Raw genomic sequence first — 19,748 nt, forward strand, 5'->3', positions numbered from 1 at the left:
CGATCAATCCTCGAATAGGCATGCTCATGATTTCTGATGTTCTTTTTTGGTAGATACCTATTCATTCCTCCTCCTTTTTGAGTGATTTCAAAAAGTATATTTTTCGAGTGACCCTAACAATATGATTAATGAACAAATAATTTTTATAATAATTTTTTTTTATTATAAATGCATCGTCCATTTGTGTTAGACTAATTCGATTTACATTTTAATGATGTCAACACCAATTTTAAAACAAATATGATCTATAATTTATTTAAATATAATTTAAAAGTATTTTAAATAGCTTATTTATTAAAAAAAAAAAAAGGAAAAATCTCCAAATCATTTTTAATGTGTATCCAAATAGCTAATGGGTAGAGATAGACCGAATTAGTCACAACTCACAAGTCATTTAACTATTATTTATTACACGATGTGAGACTACCATTACAGTAATACTATGTAATAAGCTAAACTATTGCATTTTCTTTCCTCTCTCCATCTAATTCACCAGAGTGGGCTAATAATAATCTCATTTAACTCAACTCAGATTATAACAAGAATCTAAATTAAAAACGAACTCGAAAAGAATAATAAAAAAAAATAAATAAAAAAAATGAAGTCTTCCATATCAGTCTTTTGAACTGGTATTGGGCCTAATGGTATTGGGCCTGTGAAGTCTAGGTAAAACAAAAAGTGGGTCCATAACGAGAACGACAACTGAGAGCAGAGTGACTGAAACAGAGAGAAGCCACGTAAACGTAATAGGCGCTACGCATCTATTATGATGCCAACATAAAAGCGATTTTCTGTAATTTTTAGATTATTTTATTTTCAAATTTTTAAAAAAATAAAAAATAAAAAATAAAAAATAATAATTCTATAATATTAATTGAGCCGATAAATATTAATAATGTTTAAGAAAATATAAAAGGACAAAGCGAAAAAGAAATAAAGAATAGAATAGAATAGAATAGGAATATCTAATTTACGAACTCAACCCTGACGATGGAGCTCCGCAATCCAGACGGTTGAAATGTTCCCGCCGCCGCAGCAGCCACTGACGAACCTCCCCTCCCTGCCGGACCTCCTCCTGACGGCCCTCTCGGTCTGCTTCCTAGTCTCCTCCTCCAAGTCCCACATCGCCACCACGCGCTGCCCCTTCCCTGGGCGCATCCTGAAAATCCCGGCCATGTCCCTGAGCTCCTCCTCCTCGACGTCGGCCGTCCCTCCGCGGCGGCACAACTTCGCCTCCCCGCAGTCCCTCTCGGAGTGGCTGAAGCCGCGGCTGCCGTCAGAGTCCCTGGCCTCGTGGGGCGTGAAGCCAGGCACGAAAAACGTGCACAACCTCTGGCTGGAGCTGTCCCAGGGCGAGACCTCCCTGGCCGACTCCACCCCTCCGGTCCGAACCGTCCACGTGGTCCTCGTGCGCATCAAAGGCAAGGACGCCAAATTCCTGGTGGAGTCGCACCAGGAGCTCTCCGACGGCAACGTGCGGAAGCGCGGCAGGCCCCTCTCCGAGAAGATGAAGCCCAACGAGGACCCCGAATCCGCCGCCGTCAGGGGAATTTTGGAGGAGCTTGGCTCCGTCGTTGCCGCCGCAAACGCCTTTTATTCTAGGGTTGAGGACATTGTCACCATTCATCCCAATTCCTACCAGATGCGGGTCGAGGAGCGCGATTCCGCTTCCTACCCCGGTTTGCCCGGTTGCTACGTCTTGCACACGCTTCATGCCACTGTCCAGGGTTTGCCGGAAGGGGACTTTTGCACCTACGAGGTTGATGAGTATCAAGGGAATTTTCACCACAAGAATGTTGCTCACAAGGCTGTTTCTGTTAAGAAGCACTATTGGACTTGGGTTAGTGCCGATTCCCTTCAAACTTGATTCATGCTATTCAGTATCCACCTTCTTTTGTAATTTTATACCGGAGTTTAAAGCTGACATTTTTTTTTTTTTTTTTTTTTGTGTTTAAAGTTTTTATGGGTATGATGATGATGATGATAATATTGATTCCAACAGTTTTTTACTTGTAATATATTTGAGATAATAAGGTGGGGGCAATTGTTATGTTACCGATGATAGAGTATCAAGCTGTGATACTTGTATTGTACTTGGTGTCAATAAATCACGGGTATAGAATTTGATGTAATTATATGACATTTCATGGTTTTGCTTTACTTTTCTTATTTGCATTCTGGCTTTTGCTTGAGTTGTATAGTTAGAAATAGCTGTGGTAGTCAGATAAGTTGTGTTGGATTAAAAATGGGCTGAGCGAGTTGCTGTTAGCTTGCTTGATACTCTAATGCTTTGAGGTTCTGTTGGTGATTGATATGTGATGCTTCTACCTTCTTTCTCCATCGAGGACTTGAATGCTTTTTGCTTCTCTTTATTGGCTGGAGATTGAAGAAACAAGTGTAAGGGTGTCATGAAAGTCGAATTTCTAACCGAATAATGATAGGTCATCCTCACCAAATCCTTCGAAATTCTAACATTGTCTCAAGCACGGTTAGAAATTTTGAAATATTTGGTGTGGATGACCTATCCTTATTCGGTTATTTGATGACAGTTGCTGTGTCAGAGTGAATGAGGTCATTGTATTCTGGTTGTTAAAAAGGTGTTGAACCCTCTCTTGTGTGCATATTGTAAAGGGATTTGTTTTTGGTAAATTTCTCTTCAAGAACTTTAAGGAAGAGAAAACAGGATGAGAAAATGAAATAAATTTTTTTATAAGATGAAATTTGTTTATGTATAAACTAATTTGTAAAATTTTTCTCTTATCAGTTTCTCCAATTTTTATTTTTTTAACTTATGTATAAGTTAGTTTTAGTTTATGAAGAACTTTATTTTGATTTATTTTCTTATTTATTTTTTTTATAAGTGTTTATAGGGAAATTTATTTAAACATTTTCATATTATACAATAAGCATGTCAGAAGTCAGGACTACTGAGTTACTGTTCATTCAGGGTCGAATATATTTTTAGTCTATTAAAACTGAGCTGTGAAATGTTCATTGCATTTCAATTTTGTTAAGTTAGTATTTTGCTTGAGGTGTCACTTTTCAATTTCATGTTACAACTATTATATTTAAATAGATGCATGTGTGTATCAATTTTGGGGAAGACTAACACAGTAACACTAATCTTTATAAGTGATATTGACTTGTTTCTCTTTAATTAAGTTGTCAAAAGTTCAAATTTTAGTCTTCAATATAGAATAAATTATACTGGGAAGAGAATATTTACCTTCTATATGTTCACGGTTCTAGATGGAGTTTAATCAATGCTTTCGACGATGAATATTTTGTTCTTATATCATAATTAATGTTGGGGGAAGACATGCAGATAAGTATCAGAATTTTTATTTAGGAAAAGAGTTTCACTTCTACTAAGCCAGAAGTAGAATATATTGTTGGTCATCCACTCAGCACAAACACAAATCAAGCATGATGCTCCCCTTCTTTATGGAAATTACTTACTTATTTCGATATAGATACTTTGAACATATATTATGGTTATAAAAAAAAAAAAAAAAATCAAACATCAATAGAGTTGATATGGTTGTAGATATTTTTGTCTTTTGAGTGTATAATCAAGGGTTAATCCCTGGGTTAAAGTATATGCTAAAGTATTTGTCTCTTGAATGAATTTTAATACTTCTCGAGATTAATCCTTGATTTCAATCGGAAAATATTTTGAGTTAAAAAAATGAGCATGAATCAAGCATACTAATATCTAATGTTATGGAATAAAAATAGTTATCGTTTCTCCATATGCAGTTCTCGATATAACATCAACTTGTAAGTAGTGTTTAATAACACTTTGTTGAAGACCAGCTCGTAAGGCGTAAGCCAATCATAAGAATGGTTTGGGCCAAACTAGTTAATGGTCTGAGCACATTTTCGATCCAAATTACCCAATCCACATATGGGATTCAATTTGGGAACATTTTGGAACATTAGCCCACACCTTACAGGAACAATTAAGGTGTATTATGTAGTTGGGAACACGTAATAATTAATTAATAAAGAAATTTAATTCCGTGGGCATAAAAGTTTAGAAAATGAAAGACTCGGTTAATAACACATTAGTTCAAGCTAGAGGAGTTTGATTTCCTTTAAACAAGGTGTTCAAGTCTTCTGCAATAAGAAAAAAATGTTTGGAGTTCGGTTAATAACACATATTAGTTCCAGTTTTTTTTCTTCTTAATAATATTGCATCAGAAATTAAAACTAGTATCATTTATATTAAAAGAGGCTGTGCTAGAGATGGCAAATAGTAATATTCGAACCTGTCCCGACTTTGATGAGGGATATCCGTCCCGTATCCGTACTCGTACCCACTCCTAATTTAATTATATTAAAAATTTTAATATTTTATTATGTATAATTATTTATTAATATTTATAGTTATTTAATTATTAAGAAATCTTTTGATTAAAATATGAGATAGAGAAACAATTTAGTTATAATTATAATATAATGGAAAAATAATTTTAAAATATTGTGTATTTTTTTTGAAAGAAAAAATTTATAAGTACGGGTACCGGATACGAGTATATCCAATATCCGACGGGGACAAGGATAGAGACAAAAATTATATACTCAACAAGTGAATGAATTTGAATTGCAGGGACGGGGACGGGTATCATAAAACCCGTACCCGACCCGTCCCATTACCATCCCTGGTGGTGCCCTGTGCTTAGCCATTAAGTCTGCTTTGGAGTTTGACATATAAAATAAAACAGGTCTGCTTCTGAAATTGTGATTGACCACTACCCTACTAATAATAATGGAAGAGTAGGAGGGGTTTTGGAGTTGGAGATGGTAGAAGCAATCTGTAATATATGCAAACTTTTTTGACATTTTTGTTGGGATGCCTTCAAAAAGTAGACGGTATTGAAGCAAACACAGTTGAATTTTGGGGGTTAAGCAGAAACCAACGCGTTGCCTAACATTTGGAAGCGACTTTCAGGTCCATAAAAAGCATTTCACATGATTTTTTCAAACTAATTTCCAAATTGCTGGTCCTTAACAGAGAAATCAACAAGCAATTATTGGGTCACTTCTTGCCTCAACGTCAAGCTACACTTTGTTAAGTAAAGTTTGATACAAGTTTTAGTCTCATTTACAAGTAACATTTAGTTAAAAGAACAATTTTCATACTTCCCCAAAAAAATTGTTCTAATAAAAAATTTATCAGAATTTTAAAAATTAATTTTATCCAATTCCTCTCTACCGTTAAATCAAGGGGGGGAACTATATTAGTGTTCATTTAATTTAATATATATATATGTATACACTATTTTAACTTGTGTAATAAATAAGATAAATATTTATTTTATGTAACTAAAATTTATAATAAATAAATAACTTTTAACACAAATTATATTTAAGATTTGTGATAAATAATTTTACATAATAATACAAGATAATTTTAATAATTTATTTTTAAAATTGAAATTTAATTTAGAAAGAGAAATAAAATAATAAATTAAAAAAGATAAGATGTTAAAAAAATCTTTAAAAAGACAAAAAATATGGATACATATATTCTTTTGTTTGATTGAATAGAAAATAAAATAAAATAAAAAATTCTATTCTCTCTCTCTCTCTCTTTAAATTCAAATCTTATTTTATTTTTTCTTTCCTCTCAACCAATAATGGGAATACATTGTGTCACATTTATGGCCTAAATAATTTTACTTGAAGACATTATAATTTCCCAAGGTAGACGAGTTTAAAGTTACTTTCTATAAAGAATTTCTGTTGGGTTAGGTTCCCGTGTTGGCTGACTTTGTTTAACAAAGATCCTAAGTGGGACAAGTCTTTGCCATAATGTTTGTTTCTACTTTCTACAATTCTACTCAATGTGGAAGAGGGCTTCCTCACTTTGAAGAATGAAGACTAGCATCTTTTGCGACTTGAGAATGGGAATGGTGGGTGGAAGTGCTTGCTATTCTCAAGTTTCTTTGTTTATCCCATTTTCAGGTTAAGATCAGTTCCAATTGTAGGGACCGGTAGGTAGAGATTTTGGGTTTTATAATACTGAAAAAGTTATCTGACTTTACAATATTTGAGCCACTATAATTTTATATTAGAAGAGTAATGTGACAAGAGAGACTATTTGAGGTTAAAACTAATTACCAAACTAGCTGTTTTAACTTTTGTTTGTAGGTATACGCTTTACGCATATATATGTTCGGCAAGTCATTAGCTTTCAGTAACAAACGTATTCCAAATAGTAGAAGCGTAATGCAGTTTTCAAAGACTTATTTCCTTTATAATATTATTAATTTGTAGTTTGTAGAAGCTTCTCAAAATAGAACACTTTTTTAAGATGCACATAAATAACAAAAAGGCAGAGATATAAATGTTGTTAACTCAATCTCTGAGATGAAGTGAAAGAAGAAGAGGGGAGGGATAAAAAGTTAGGAGCAAGTGAGAAAAATAGCTTGCCTGGAAGAAGGGAAGGAAGAATAATATTTTTACAACAAAAGGAAGTAATGCGTTGTTACCGTACATAGGGTTTCACTAAGTAAATTTAATAGAACACAACACAAGTCAAGATTCTTCACAAATGAAGGTTTTGGTTTCCAAAACTCCTAATTTAATAAACGTGGTGTCTTTGTTTAAATACTTAATAAATAAAATACCCAACAGCAACCACTCAAACCTTTTGACTATATAATTAGTAGTTTTAATGGGACAATCTGAGAGGATTAATTAAGTACAAGTTTTTCAATTGGCAGCTTCAGCATATGCATGTAAGTTGTTACTAAGAAATCCGAATATGCTAGCATAGTCTCAGATGAGAGAGTAGCTCTTAGTAATCAATGCGTGACAAAACGCTAAAAATGAAAAGAGAAAGTGTTGAACAATGAATAATCCCACAGTTAGCATTCCCTGGTATATTCGTTTGAGACATTCATATGGACAATATAATCTCTGAATACTGTCCAAAAAAGACAGAAAAATGGAAGCTAATTCATGGTTACCAAAAGTTTGGTTAAAGTATACCAATATGATTCTTAAAGGCAAGAAATTGACATGTAAAATCTGCAGATTCTCGAAAGAAAGCTAACAGTTTCCTCTCTTTTCTTTCACTATCTCTCTTCTCCGAATCTCGTCTACGGATTCTTCAATCAAAGTGTTTTTACTTCGCATCCACAAAATAACCAAAGAAACAAAGGTTACCATATCTACTCATGTATCCACTCCCAAAAGCCACTAGAGAGATACCATGAAATCCAACAATCATTTTCACTTCTACCATCATCACGTGCCGAGCAAAACAAATTTCAATAGATAGTGGGAGAGAAGAAAAAGAAAGAGAATGAAACCAAAAGCAAAGAGATAAGATTAACCATCTAATAAACATCCTCTTTTCATTTTTCACTCACAAAGTGTAACTTTTTGTCCTATCATTCACATATATTTTATTTACAAATCACTAAAACACGTTTCAATACAAAGCCAACCAAAATCTGCAAACAAGAGAACTTGAAGAACTCAGTAATAGATTATCTTTCAATGTTAGCAAGATCATGCTAAGTTTAAATTGTGGTAGAACACTGAGCCCCTTGCTTTGAAGTGAGAGGGCCTGCAGGAATAGAGGGTCCAAAGGCACTGACAGAAACACAATTAACAGTGAACCTGTAACGTCCAGAGACCCATGTTCCCACCTTCCAACGAAGCTTTCCATTGGCTTTGAGATTCAAAACTAGTCTTCCAACAGTTTGATCACGACCAAGTTCATAGCCAAAAGAGGGAGCCACAGGTAACCCATTTCCCACCAAAGAGGCTGTTATGAGATTACTCTCCTCTTGGCCTTGGTAGAAGGGAGGCACAGGGGTGTCACCAGTTATTTGCTGCCCCTTGTAGGTTGCATAGACTTGAATCTCATCAAAGTAAATGCCAACTTTTTGGTTTGGATTCTTGGAGAGGAGGGTGAGTTGGATGGAGGAGTTGAGGTTGGGTCCTGAGAGGTTCAGCTGGTAGATATCAACTTCTTTGAGGGAGAATTGAGGCTTGGCTGGGTGGAGGATGAGCCAGATAAGAAGTATTAGTAATAGGACTGAGGTGAAAAATGCTGAGAAAGTCAAGTAGAGCTTCTTGTAGTTTTTCGTGTTTTTGAGTCCTTGTTTTGCAGCACAATGTTTTGGAGAGGTTATTGTGATTTGAGACATTTGTGTGTGAGAGAGATAGAAAGAGAGAGAGTTGAAACTTGAAAGGAAAGATGTTTACAACATTAAGGAAGAGAGGGAAGGGTTTATAAGAGAGCAAAAAGCAACAATTATTATGCCGGGTACACCATGCTCTTGACTGGTAGCATTAGGCTTCCCTTTGTGGGGGATTAATGTATAATTTTTTTCCTGTTTAAATTTGTTTCACATAATATTTTATAGTTGATAATTAAAAGTTAATTTATGTTTATGAGACTTGATTTTGTTTGAATATTATTCTAATACCGATGAGAATAGATTTTAAAAACACGGATTTAAGATGATTAGTGTATAATAGTAAAGTGGTAAACTTCCGGAAAATTGCTTGATAATTGGGGAAATCCTAGCATGACAAACACAGACGCACACGCGTCTTATTAGTATGGGTAAATTCAACCGTTAACTTTGCTGGAAAATAACATAACTTTACACTTACTCACCATCTTTATAAAAGAATTTATTTAGATATAGTTTTTTGTACATCAATTCGTATAATATTATTTACTCTTCTTTTTGTAATACTACTAGAAAAAAGTGAAAAACGCATATTCTAAAGGTGGGATAACTGACCTTAAGATTTAAGGCGGTTGCATAGACAGGATTTGAATTCCTGACCTTAAACGTGGATCAACCTCTACTACTAAATCACACGCTTGGAGTTAGTATGTATGTATATATATATACTTAGTGAAAAATACATGCAAATAATAAAACACATAAAAGATGAGGAAAACGTCCCATGAACATGTACGCACTTTGGGACGCATAGAATAAACCAGTTTTGAACGTGTAATTTGGTGCACCTGGTCGAACGACACTGCATCATTCTCCATCACTTTTGACTATTTTCTTAATCAAAATCTTTTGCAAGGAATTAACGAGCGAAGTTTCATTGGTACAACGCAAGCTCTAGCCTTTTCCTCTAAAACAAAATTTGCACGTTCATAGTTCAAAGGTTAAGAAGAGCAGCAGAAGTTGGCACATTTACCGTAGAAAGGCTATAAGGTAACCTAGTTGTGTTAATAGGTATTTACGGTTGTTTTCACAGTACGCTTTGGTCGTTTTCGCACTTTTATGTAATGAGATGATTGAGACTGCCATACAACACTAAGAACCAAATTTGTGGCAATAACTGTCCCCAATCCAACATCTTCTTTTTGGCGCAATTGGGTCCGCAGTGGTAGCATACTTTCTGAAAAGATCTATTCAGAGCCAGAAAAGGAAAAATAAAAGTGTAAATTGAATTGAACACCCAACCTACTAGTAATGCATATGAGCTTTGATATTTTTGATAACTTTCAAGTATTCAATAAAATGGTGATAGTTGAATTAGCACTAAATTAAAAGTGTTGTAATTCTCCATGAACATTACCAATCAAAACTTGCAAGTAAACCAAGTATATGTTGCCTTTTGTATTGCTTCCTTTGTTAGACATTGAAAAGTTTTTGTAGTAATTACAAGACCATGGAACAAGCAACAATAATAACAATTTAGTATGATAAGGCGAAGCCAAAAATAGCCGCATGAAGTGCACGTCACTGGTGGTGATTTCCAGATGTAATCACAGAAGTGAGACACGTGGCACACAGTGGACCCCTGGTCATCTCATCTCCAGTATCATGTATATTGGATACCTAAGATAACGATATTTTGGGAATTGCAAATATAAATGATAGTATATGGTATATACAATATGATATATTGGCACGATGATTGAAGGAAGAGGATACGGGATAAGTCTTTAAGCAATAATGGGTGATTAGGAAAGAAAGGAAAAAAGCAACGCTTTTTCTAAAAGAGCCGTAGAGGAAATAGCCTAAATAGCCTTTGTTCAAAATTGAAGATATGGCACAAATTAAATGGCCTAGTGGCGTTTACATCCTAGCCGCATAATGTCATGTGTTATTCAGAAAACTACTGAGATTTTGTGTTTATGGGTTCATAATTCTAATTCTTCTGTTCATTTCATTAATAAAACAAAAAGAAAAAGGAGGGAACATTTATTCCCCGGGAACTATTGTCTAGTGATGATTTCGTGGCCGTAAATGTGATTTTCCTTGGTTTGATTGATATGAATAGTCTTCAAAGTCTTGATAACCTTCTAGGTAGTTGATTAACCGAATAAAAAATAATAAATTAAAGGATTACCAAGTGAAGTTCCATCATACATGGTGATGGTGGACCATTTTATTGCTTTAATTTTCTGTCATTTACCCATGTAAGGACCCTTCTAGTTAGGAGTTAATTTAGATGCCACCCGTGGCAGAGACGTTTGACATTATAAGTTCCTTTTTCATATTATTGAGTATTCGTCCCTTCAATCAAGAGAAGTTGATGACCCCATGACCTAGTGGTTTCTCCTCTTCTCTGCTTTGTTTCTCATTATTTTTTTTTTGGTTGTCTTTTCTCATGGACCATAAAGACTCCTATTATGTGCAGATTACTTAAGGGGCGAACAGTATTTTGCTTAGTTTTAATGGGAGATAAAATACAACTTTGTTGGTTTCTTTCTTCTTTAGTTTCATTTTCTGCACCAAGCAATCATTTTGGATCTTGACTAATTTGAATTAAGTTGGATAAAAGGGACAAATTTGTCGCATAACTTGCGTTGTCAATTCAAAATTTGGATTTGAGACCATACTTAAGAGAGAACTGAATCACTTGCTTAACATAGCTTAGTGATTATGTTGGTTCTTTGAATAACTGTATAAATATATCAGGTGCAGATCCCAGCAATAACAAAAAAAACTGATAAACCAATCAAATAGTATAATTATATTGTTCAAGCATTAAGAAAAGTGAATCATCTTCAAATTTGGTAGTTGGGAAGTACAAGCAAGGTGGGGGGACTGACGTGTTTAAACTTTAGACAACCTTTGGCACTATTATTTCCAGAATGCCAAAGGGTCCCCTGTGGAGTATGTAGCTTTGGCTACTACCATTTGTCCATTTCTCAAGCATGTATTCTGTCTACATACATTTCTTCTCAAATTTTATCCACAAACTTAATAGAGAATGGAAATGCTTTATTGCTACATTCAATTCTTGAACGCCAGTACGAGTCCATAATTTTCAACTACGCAATTCAAAAATTTCAGGCGATAAGGATCCGAACTCTGATATTAGCATGTACAGAGAAATTGTTTTTAAGCTCTGCCCTTTGTTTTACTTATTTGTATCCATTGATAGTGTGTTGGGATAACTTTGAGGAAAAAAGAAATTAAAAAATATACTTTTATTTTCTTTAAACGAACTGCTTTTAAAATAATATATGATTAAATTACACTCCCTCCATCTAATTTAAGAAAATACACTTTCTCTGACAAATGAATGTGTTATACTTAAAATGCATTTTAATCTAAACGAATTTTATAGTGATACTTTTTTTCTCTCAATAATTCTCGATACAAAGAATTTAAACCTTTATTATCAATTTAAACCTTAATAATAAGAATACTTAAAAATTCAGTTTAGCTCTTTTAAAATCTTAACATTAATAATAGTGGCCATAATTAACTCTCACTGGCATTAAAATTGTAAAGGAAAGAAAATGTATTCTTAAAACATAAATAAACAATTGTACTGAATTACATTAAAAAGTTGGTCACAGACTTCTAAATAACTTGGCAAAGCCTTAAAAAGGCAGATGGCGTCCTGATATCATGCAGCTACCAATGGAAATCAATCTTACTTCTTTTTCCATTTTGCAATTCTCCTTTTGTGGGGACGGAATATGGGTAGTGGAGGTGGGACGGGAATCACTTTCGAAACTCTTTTCAAGTGCCTCTTTTAAGAAAAGCTTGCTTGCTAAACCTGCAACTACCTTAAAGGTGTAAACCGATTTTTTTTAAAGAGAAAGGTGCAAGTGTTTTTTTTGAACAAAATGTAACAAGTTAACTGGGAGTCATCATAAAATGCAAGAAGCTATTACATGATCAATTAGTGAGTCATTGTAAGTTGTAACTTGTAAGTAAACAACTTAATAATAAATAAATAATAAAGCACAAAGATCTCTCTAAAACTGTATAAAATTACAATGATATAGTACATTCGGTACATTGTAGATCGTAACGATCTACAGAAAGGGAAAATGAGAAAAATGCTTCTAGTATTCAAGAATTCAGGAAAACAAAATACGGAAGCAACTAAATGCCAACAATTCATGCTTTCCTCTCCAGCGAGTCAGAAATCTGTGAATGATCATATTCCTTTCCATCTTTTTCAGCAACAAGAGAATCCGGAAGCACTTGATGAACAATTTTGTCCTTTCACACTGTGACGCTGCTCTCATATCGAACCTATTAAAAAGTATAAGAAAAAGTTAGCATCTATTTGAAACAATGATAATCATTCTATAATACAATGTAATGGTTATAGTGGTGAACCTTCTTCTCATAGCATCTCTCTTTCCTTTACAAGCGTAATTTGTTTAGAGCTGCTTCTCTTTGGATAGATGGACGAGAGTTTTCGTTGTTTGTGAGGTATTCATTCTTGGCCTCTGAAGCTGCCATGACAGTGGTAACTTGTTCAATATTGCTGCTACCTCCACAGTTGCTTCCATAACCGATGCTGTTAAGATGGCTTGCATTTCCATTACAGAAGCTACTTGACACTCTTTGATCAGTTGTATGAGAGATATGTCCTCCATTCTCTGCATGTTCTGATTTTTGTTCCTGTGTGTAAACCCTGTGGTTATGGGGGTTGTTTCTATTTGGACCGCTAGGTTCCAAAAGATGCTCTGAACTACTCTCATTCATATTTGACTGGTAAAATGCATTTACTTGGAAGTTTGGTTCAAGGACAAGGAGCACAACTGAACTTGGATTTGGCATTGCGGGGGGACCATTTAAGGAAGTACAGAACCATAGGTTGTGCATAGATCATTGAACCTTACATCCTTTACTTGAATTGGGAGAGAATGCCTTTGCTGGGACTCTGTGGTCCTGAGTTCAGATTCTTTTGATTAGACTGTAGCTGTAGCCATGATACATTTTTGCATACTAAGTGTGAAACTATCTGAATTGCAGCCAGTAGCGACATGTGAGATGCATTTCTCACCATTTGTTCTTGGTTCTCTTTGTTGATCAGAGAAGTTGATTAACACTGTAGGCGTTGTGGCTTGCAATTGTCTGTTAGTATTAACTACAACCATTTCAAAGATAAGCATATAGAAATTCAACAGTGCAGTGAAAATTTTAGAGGCCACGTGACAAAATTTATAAACTTGTTAGCTTCTTCCCCCATCCTAAAGAAGAAACAAATCTCACTAGTGTAAAATTTAGTTATCAAAACTTAAAATGTTTTTATAGTTCTGAAAATTATATCAATTTTTAAAAATTAAAATTTCTCAAAATCATCACCATCTTTTATTATATTTCAGTAGGTAATTTTAACAAAACTCAAGCTGCTACTCCATAATTTAGGCAGGAGATTTGTTATTTCCACACCTGCTAGTTTGTTTAAGGAGTGTTACATTCCTTGAACTCCTTTATAGTAAAGTAATTAAATAAGGAAGGTGTACCGACATATACAAGCAACCAGCTGATTTCTACCGGCTAATGAGAACTAGATGCAACTTCATAAAAATTTAAAATAAGAAAAACAAGGGATTTTGGCAGTTACCTCTTGAAAGCTGAAGCATTAGATTGCATCAGGGTATGTCTTTCTTCAGTGAGTTCATTCTCAAAGCTGCTGGGACAAGATCTTCTCAGAGAAATATCCAATTGAGGAGAAAAGTCAAAGTTGCCTATGAAATTAACTGTGGCATTCTTTTGGGTGGTGTTTGGATGGGTATGACATGTTGAAATCAAGTCAACAGCTTCCTTTTGAAGAGTTAATTTGAACATAGGTATTGTCATGAGCCTCACCATTGATATTGCTAGCATTCCCAAAATGCTCTGGATCAGCATCCTTGTCATCAGTTGTGCTTGCCTCACCATTTTTGCAGACACACAGTTTATCCTAAAAAAATACAAGTTTGGTTAAATTTTAGATACTCTTCCTACTCAAGTAACTGTTTATAGCCATGGATTATTGCAGTAAAGTGGCAGAATCTTGCCTCCAGCATGACTGCCATGCATCATCAATGTCTGGCCAAAATGAATGCATGTTTCAAAACCTCTTGTGTCTCTGCTCCACTTGGATGTGCTTCTTCCTCATATTTCAGTGGAGAAAATTCCTGCATGTTATCGACAGGGTCACTCTCAGCTTCCAAGCCAGGCTTTGTACAAGAGCTCTGCTTCAGAAAGCAAACATGCAGTGTCTATATGAAAATTTCACCTAGCCAAAGCAAACTGAAAGCAAATTTCTTTTTAACTATAAGAGGCTTATAAAAGTACATAAATATCTACAGGAAAACATTATGCATTTGAAGTACAACGACTACATACATTGTGGAGCCTGCTGTTATACCAAAAGGTAGGTAAGATTCAGTAGTGCTCCAAAGAAATTGAAAAGAAAATTTAGATAAGAATAACTTGTGGTCAATTTCAGATAGATATGATAGAATTTCCAACCCCAACAGAGATTAGCATGAAAAAGAGTCAACACTGGATACTGTAATGAATGTAGTATCATATTATCCTCGCGTCCTAAAAGAACTTCTCATTCACAATGAATTAACCAGCAAAAAGAAATACAACGATAATTAGATCATACAAATCTACTTGATTGCTAATTTTCTTCGCTACAAATGTCTTCAAATAACAGAATAATATAAAAATATAAGAATTTCTAGTTCTGGAAAACTAACCTGTGCATCACTTCCTTTCTCAATTAATTCCTTATTCCTCTGAATGCAAGCATAATCACCATTTGAACCATTACTAGCAGCATTGTTTTCAGCAGAGACAAGCCACGTAATAGCAGAAGGCCAAAACCACATAGTGTAGTAGAGGAAGTGAAAACAAAAGGAAAAGGAGAAAACATAAAACCGGAGCAGAATATCTAATCCCAAACGCAATTTACAAACCGCGTAATAGGAATTCCATTTTCTCAGAGTTCAGAATTGAGATTAATACAAAACCAAGGACTGGAATGGATTGGATGAATAATTAATAGCAATAAATCATAAAGACATACATTGAACAACATTTTACAACTATCATCTGGCCGGGAAGCCAGCAAATTGAAGACCAAGCACGTGTTTGGTTCCAAATCCCAGTTGTGATTTTTCTTTACTTTTACTAAGAAGCTAATAACTAAGGCTTCCACATCATAAACATGGAAGTCTCACTTCACAACAGATTTCCAGACAATTGCATTAGTGGGTGAAATACACGTTGAAGACCGATTTCACTACAAGTAAAAGGTGAGGGCAATTACAAAACAGAATATATAACACTAACTAATTAGCCGAAACAGAGTAGGGAAAAAGAACAAGTGAGAAGCGAGTCCTGTCTATGAACGATTGAACGTGGTGAGCTCAAACTTTCAAAAGCTGCATCTTGTTGGCAAAAGCAATGGCGATCCAATCAGGGTGGGTGGCAGACCACTGCAACTGGTTAATTTCAGAGGCAGCAGAGTACATGCACAAGGGATCAATCCCAGAAGGAGAAGCCAAAGTGGGCAATTCCCAAATGAGAGCCTGAGAGTCATCTCCAGCGGAACAAATATGGGTGGAGCTATGAGGGGCCCAAGCAATGGCGTTGACGCAGCCACGATGCCTATCCAACTGGGCGACGGGGGTGGTGGGGGAGCGAATGTCCAAGATGACAACTTTATTACTATCCATGAGGATGGTGGCCATGTAGCGAAGGTCCTGTTTGTTCCAAGCCAAACGGAGCAAAGGGGTGTCGGGGTGGGGGCTCTCGTAGATGATGGTGGAGTGCTCCTTGTCGCGGAGGTCGAAGATGCGGACGGAGCCGTCGGCGGAGACGGAGGCGAAGACGCGGGCCTCGCCCCAGGCGATGTCGTAGACCTCCTTGTCGTGGGCGATGAGCTGGGTCTCGACGAGGGAGCGCTGGATGTCCCAGATGGTGCAGGTGGTGTCGATGCTGGAGGTGGCGATGCGGTTGGGGTCCAGGTGGTTCCAGTCGAAGGAGGTGAGGGGGGCGCAGTACTCGCTGCTCTTGGAGTTGTTGAAGAGCGAGAGGGCGTCCACGGAGGCCTCGCGGAGCTCCCAGAGGCGGAGGAAGTCGCCGGAGGTGGCGAGGAGGTCCGGCGAGGAGGGGTGGAACATGAGCTTGGTGGGCGGGTAGGGGTGGTCGAAGGAGAGGCCCGGGTGGGGCGTTAGGGAGAGGGTTTCCGCGTGGAAGCTGAGGATGTCCACTCTGTTTGTGTACTCCTCTATGAAGCTTCCCAGGGCCATGCGGTGGGGGTGTGTCGGGGAGAACGCCATGCCGTAGATTGGGTACGGGGACTCGTAGGTTACCCAGTTCTCCGATCCGAGGTGGGATTCCTGGGTCGACTGCTCCATCTTCTGTTTGCTGGGTCAATGCCAGATGACGATGACGATGACTATGACTATGACGATGAGATATATACAGTGTGTGGAAGAAAGTGGAACGTGGTAAGTTTTAGTTCGGAAAAAGTCTCACGTGAGGGGCGTTAGATTTGGGCGTGTTGTGGCGTACCAGAATTGACGAGACAACGCGAAAGAACCTAGACCTCCACGCCACTTTCACTTTTACTTCGCTAAAAGGTAACAGTAACACCCTTCTTTACACATTTTATGTAAAACGATATAACTATATCAATCTCTTTCTCTTATTCGTAATTAGAAATAAGGTTACGTCATTCATTTTTAATTCGTTTATTTTATTTTATGAAATTTTTTCTATTTAATAGTTTATGTTCTTCCAACCTCAATTCCTAAAATATACTTTAAGCCTCTTAAATCTTTTACGTAGAAACACTTATTTAAATATGATTTGAAAGGTTGGATGATAGTTTTATTATTTCTAAAAATTATTAAATCATCAACATAAATAAGAATTGTTATTTGTGTCTTCTTCTATTGCATGGTTGAAAATCATATTCTTTCGATGCAATATAGAGCTTGACAAATCAACATCTTAGGATTTGTTTCAAACCATAGAATGATTATAAAACTTACACACCATACTTGGTTGTTATACTTTGAAGCTCGAAAGTAGCTTCATGAAAACTTCCTCTTCAAGTTCCCCACGAAGGAAAAGCATTGTATAGCATCTCTCCACCTATCATCCTTTACAACTTCAAGAAAAGACATTGGTTTTCATTCTACTGTAATAGTTGCAAGAAATTTCTATGTCGCAAAGAAAATTTATCACAATTCACATAATTTTCTATAAGATAGGGTGCTCTTGGATTATGCATTGAAGAGGATGAACTCGTGGAATGACTTAATTTTTGAAGGATATTAGTCACATAATCACGTAAACAAACTGACAAAAACTTTTCTCTGTGCCTCCATCCAAGTTGGTCATTATTACACTGCCCATCATGACTACTCACATCTCGTAGTACATCACCATCACCTAGTGCTTCAATTTTTGTCTCTCTTTGTTCACCTTCATCGTATGTGCCCCTTTTACTTCATACCTCATATCTTTTTCTTTTTTTGCCATGTCTCTACCTAGGTTATTACTTGAACTTTCAATTTCTTCATGATTCTCTTCCTCAACTCTTTTATGAATAATGTTTGTATCGAAGTTCTCTCCAAGCATAGATATTTATTGGGCAAACGGACATTCTATTTCAAAAAAGTTAACATCTTGTGACACAAAATATTCCTTTGATTTAAGATCATATAATTTCCAACCCTTCTTATCATAAGGATACTCAACAAATATACACTTACTTATGACGCCTACTGGCAAATTTGTCCATTTTCTTGCCTTGATTGTGTGCATAACACAACAAGCCAAACACCTTCAAGTGATCATACAATGGTATTTTCCCATAAAGGATTTCATATGGAGTTTTTCCATTTAAAAATTGATGATGGAGTGTGATTAATTAAATAAGTAGCAGTTAATACACACTCACCCCAAAAATCATTGGGAAGATTCCTTTGCAAGCATAATACTCATGTCACATTCAAGATATGTTAGTGTTTCCTCTCTACTCTTCCATTTTGTTGTGTTGTCCCAATACATAAAGTTTGAAAAACAATGTCACTTTCAAGAGGATAATTTTTCATACATATAAATTTCGTCCTATTATCACTTCGAATAACTTTGACTTGTTTATTATATTTTTTTCACCATAGCACAAAAATCCATCAATATACTTGACACTATTTTCTTGTCAACTAACAAAAATGCCCAAACAACATGAGAACAATCATTTACTATTGTCAAAAAATGCAAAGCACCATAAGAAGAGGGAGTTTTATAAAATTCCCACAAATCACAATGAATTAATTCAAAAACTTGAAAAACTTTATGATTACTCAAAGGAAATTTGTCTCTAGCTTGTTTTGCTCATTGACATACATCACAAACTTTATTTAACAATTCACTACTATTACCACAACCAATATTAGGAACCAAAGAGGGGTGTACCAAATGTCTATGTCATAGATCAAGTTAGTTTATTCCATTAGTCTTACACAACTTCACTCTTGGAACCCCTCAAAAAAAAATAGAGTCCATTCTTTTGTTCACTCACTCCAATCAGCATCCTCATAGTGCATGCATAAATTATTAGTAAATTGAACAATAATGTTTGATTCGTCAATTAATTGTGACATAAAAATTAAATTGTAATTTAAACTAGGAAAAAAATAATGTTTTTCAGCTTTAAACCCTCATCAAAGTTTATTGATTCTTCCTTGGTTGTGGTTGTAGTAATGTGTTGTCCTTCTGATAATCCAATTAGGTACCCTAGTATTTCTCGCAATTTCACACAATTACTTCAAACTTTCTGTAATATGATTTGATGCCTTTGTATCAATATCCATGTAGTGATGTTGCTCTCACTTGTCATCTTCTAATTGCTACTTCTTTGTTAACCTTTCAAAAAATTAGCATCTTCCATTGATAAGTAGTTAGTCCAATTAAACCGGAATTACCTTCTCCTGAGATCATCTCAAAGCCTACTCTGCCATTTTGGGCAATCATTCTCAGAACCTTCACCTAACTCTAATACCATATAAGAAATATAAGTATATCGTTGTATTTCTCTTATTCATCATTATAAATAAGGTTACATCAAATATGTATAAACATTGAGGACATAGTCCAACACTCCAACCCAATTAGTTAGTAATCCAACAAATAGGCGATCCAAACCCAATTTGCTCTACTTCAACATATACATGCCCATTATGAATATGAGTCATGTTCATGTACAATCATGCACAACTATGCACAACAACTTGCTATTAGTTTACACTTCTAATTCTCACATAAAAATCATTATCATTGTGAGGGATAGCGATGTTGAGTCACTATCAAAAGTAAACTAGATTTCTCTTAAAAATTTGCAATACAAGAAACACTCTATGTCATTCTTCATGAAGACACAAGCACATTTAATTTGTATTTTATCACGCAATTAACAAGGAAAATTTTAATATTTAAACACAGTATTGAATCAACAAAATAGAGAATTAAGAA

General features: G+C 35.5%; 3 protein-coding genes and 1 pseudogene across 4 annotated transcripts; 1 reads left to right on the top strand and 3 right to left on the bottom strand.

Annotated features, from left to right (window-relative positions):
* Positions 1 to 919: 919 nt before the first annotated feature.
* Positions 920 to 2,160, top strand: LOC109789297 (RING-H2 zinc finger protein). Its single transcript, XM_020348209.3, has 2 exons — positions 920 to 1,840; positions 1,958 to 2,160. The coding sequence occupies exons 1-2, from the start codon at positions 1,019 to 1,021 to the stop codon at positions 1,970 to 1,972; spliced, it is 837 nt and encodes a 278-aa protein (XP_020203798.2). The 5' UTR covers positions 920 to 1,018; the 3' UTR covers positions 1,973 to 2,160.
* Positions 2,161 to 7,316: 5,156 nt separating this feature from the next.
* Positions 7,317 to 8,292, bottom strand: LOC109789296 (Late embryogenesis abundant (LEA) hydroxyproline-rich glycoprotein family). Its single transcript, XM_020348208.3, has one exon. The coding sequence runs from the start codon at positions 8,166 to 8,168 to the stop codon at positions 7,536 to 7,538; it is 633 nt and encodes a 210-aa protein (XP_020203797.1). The 5' UTR covers positions 8,169 to 8,292; the 3' UTR covers positions 7,317 to 7,535.
* A 3,799-nt stretch (positions 8,293 to 12,091) lies between these two features.
* On the bottom strand, positions 12,092 to 14,950 carry LOC109789294 (two-component response regulator-like APRR5; annotated as a pseudogene). Its single transcript, XR_014434643.1, has 4 exons — positions 14,264 to 14,950; positions 13,828 to 14,166; positions 12,591 to 13,334; positions 12,092 to 12,503 (listed from the first exon to the last, which is right to left on the bottom strand). The product of XR_014434643.1 is annotated as a two-component response regulator-like APRR5 (transcript).
* Positions 14,951 to 15,245: 295 nt separating this feature from the next.
* TTG1 (Transducin/WD40 repeat-like superfamily protein) lies at positions 15,246 to 16,790 on the bottom strand. The gene has a single exon (XM_020348207.3). It carries the CDS (start codon positions 16,619 to 16,621, stop codon positions 15,629 to 15,631), a length of 993 nt encoding a protein of 330 aa, XP_020203796.1. The 5' UTR covers positions 16,622 to 16,790; the 3' UTR covers positions 15,246 to 15,628.
* Between the last annotated feature and the right edge of the window lie 2,958 nt (positions 16,791 to 19,748).

This window comes from Cajanus cajan, chromosome 6 (genome assembly GCF_000230855.2).
Source record: "Cajanus cajan strain Asha chromosome 6, NIPB_CcT2T_4, whole genome shotgun sequence".
Taxonomy (NCBI): domain Eukaryota; kingdom Viridiplantae; phylum Streptophyta; class Magnoliopsida; order Fabales; family Fabaceae; genus Cajanus; species Cajanus cajan.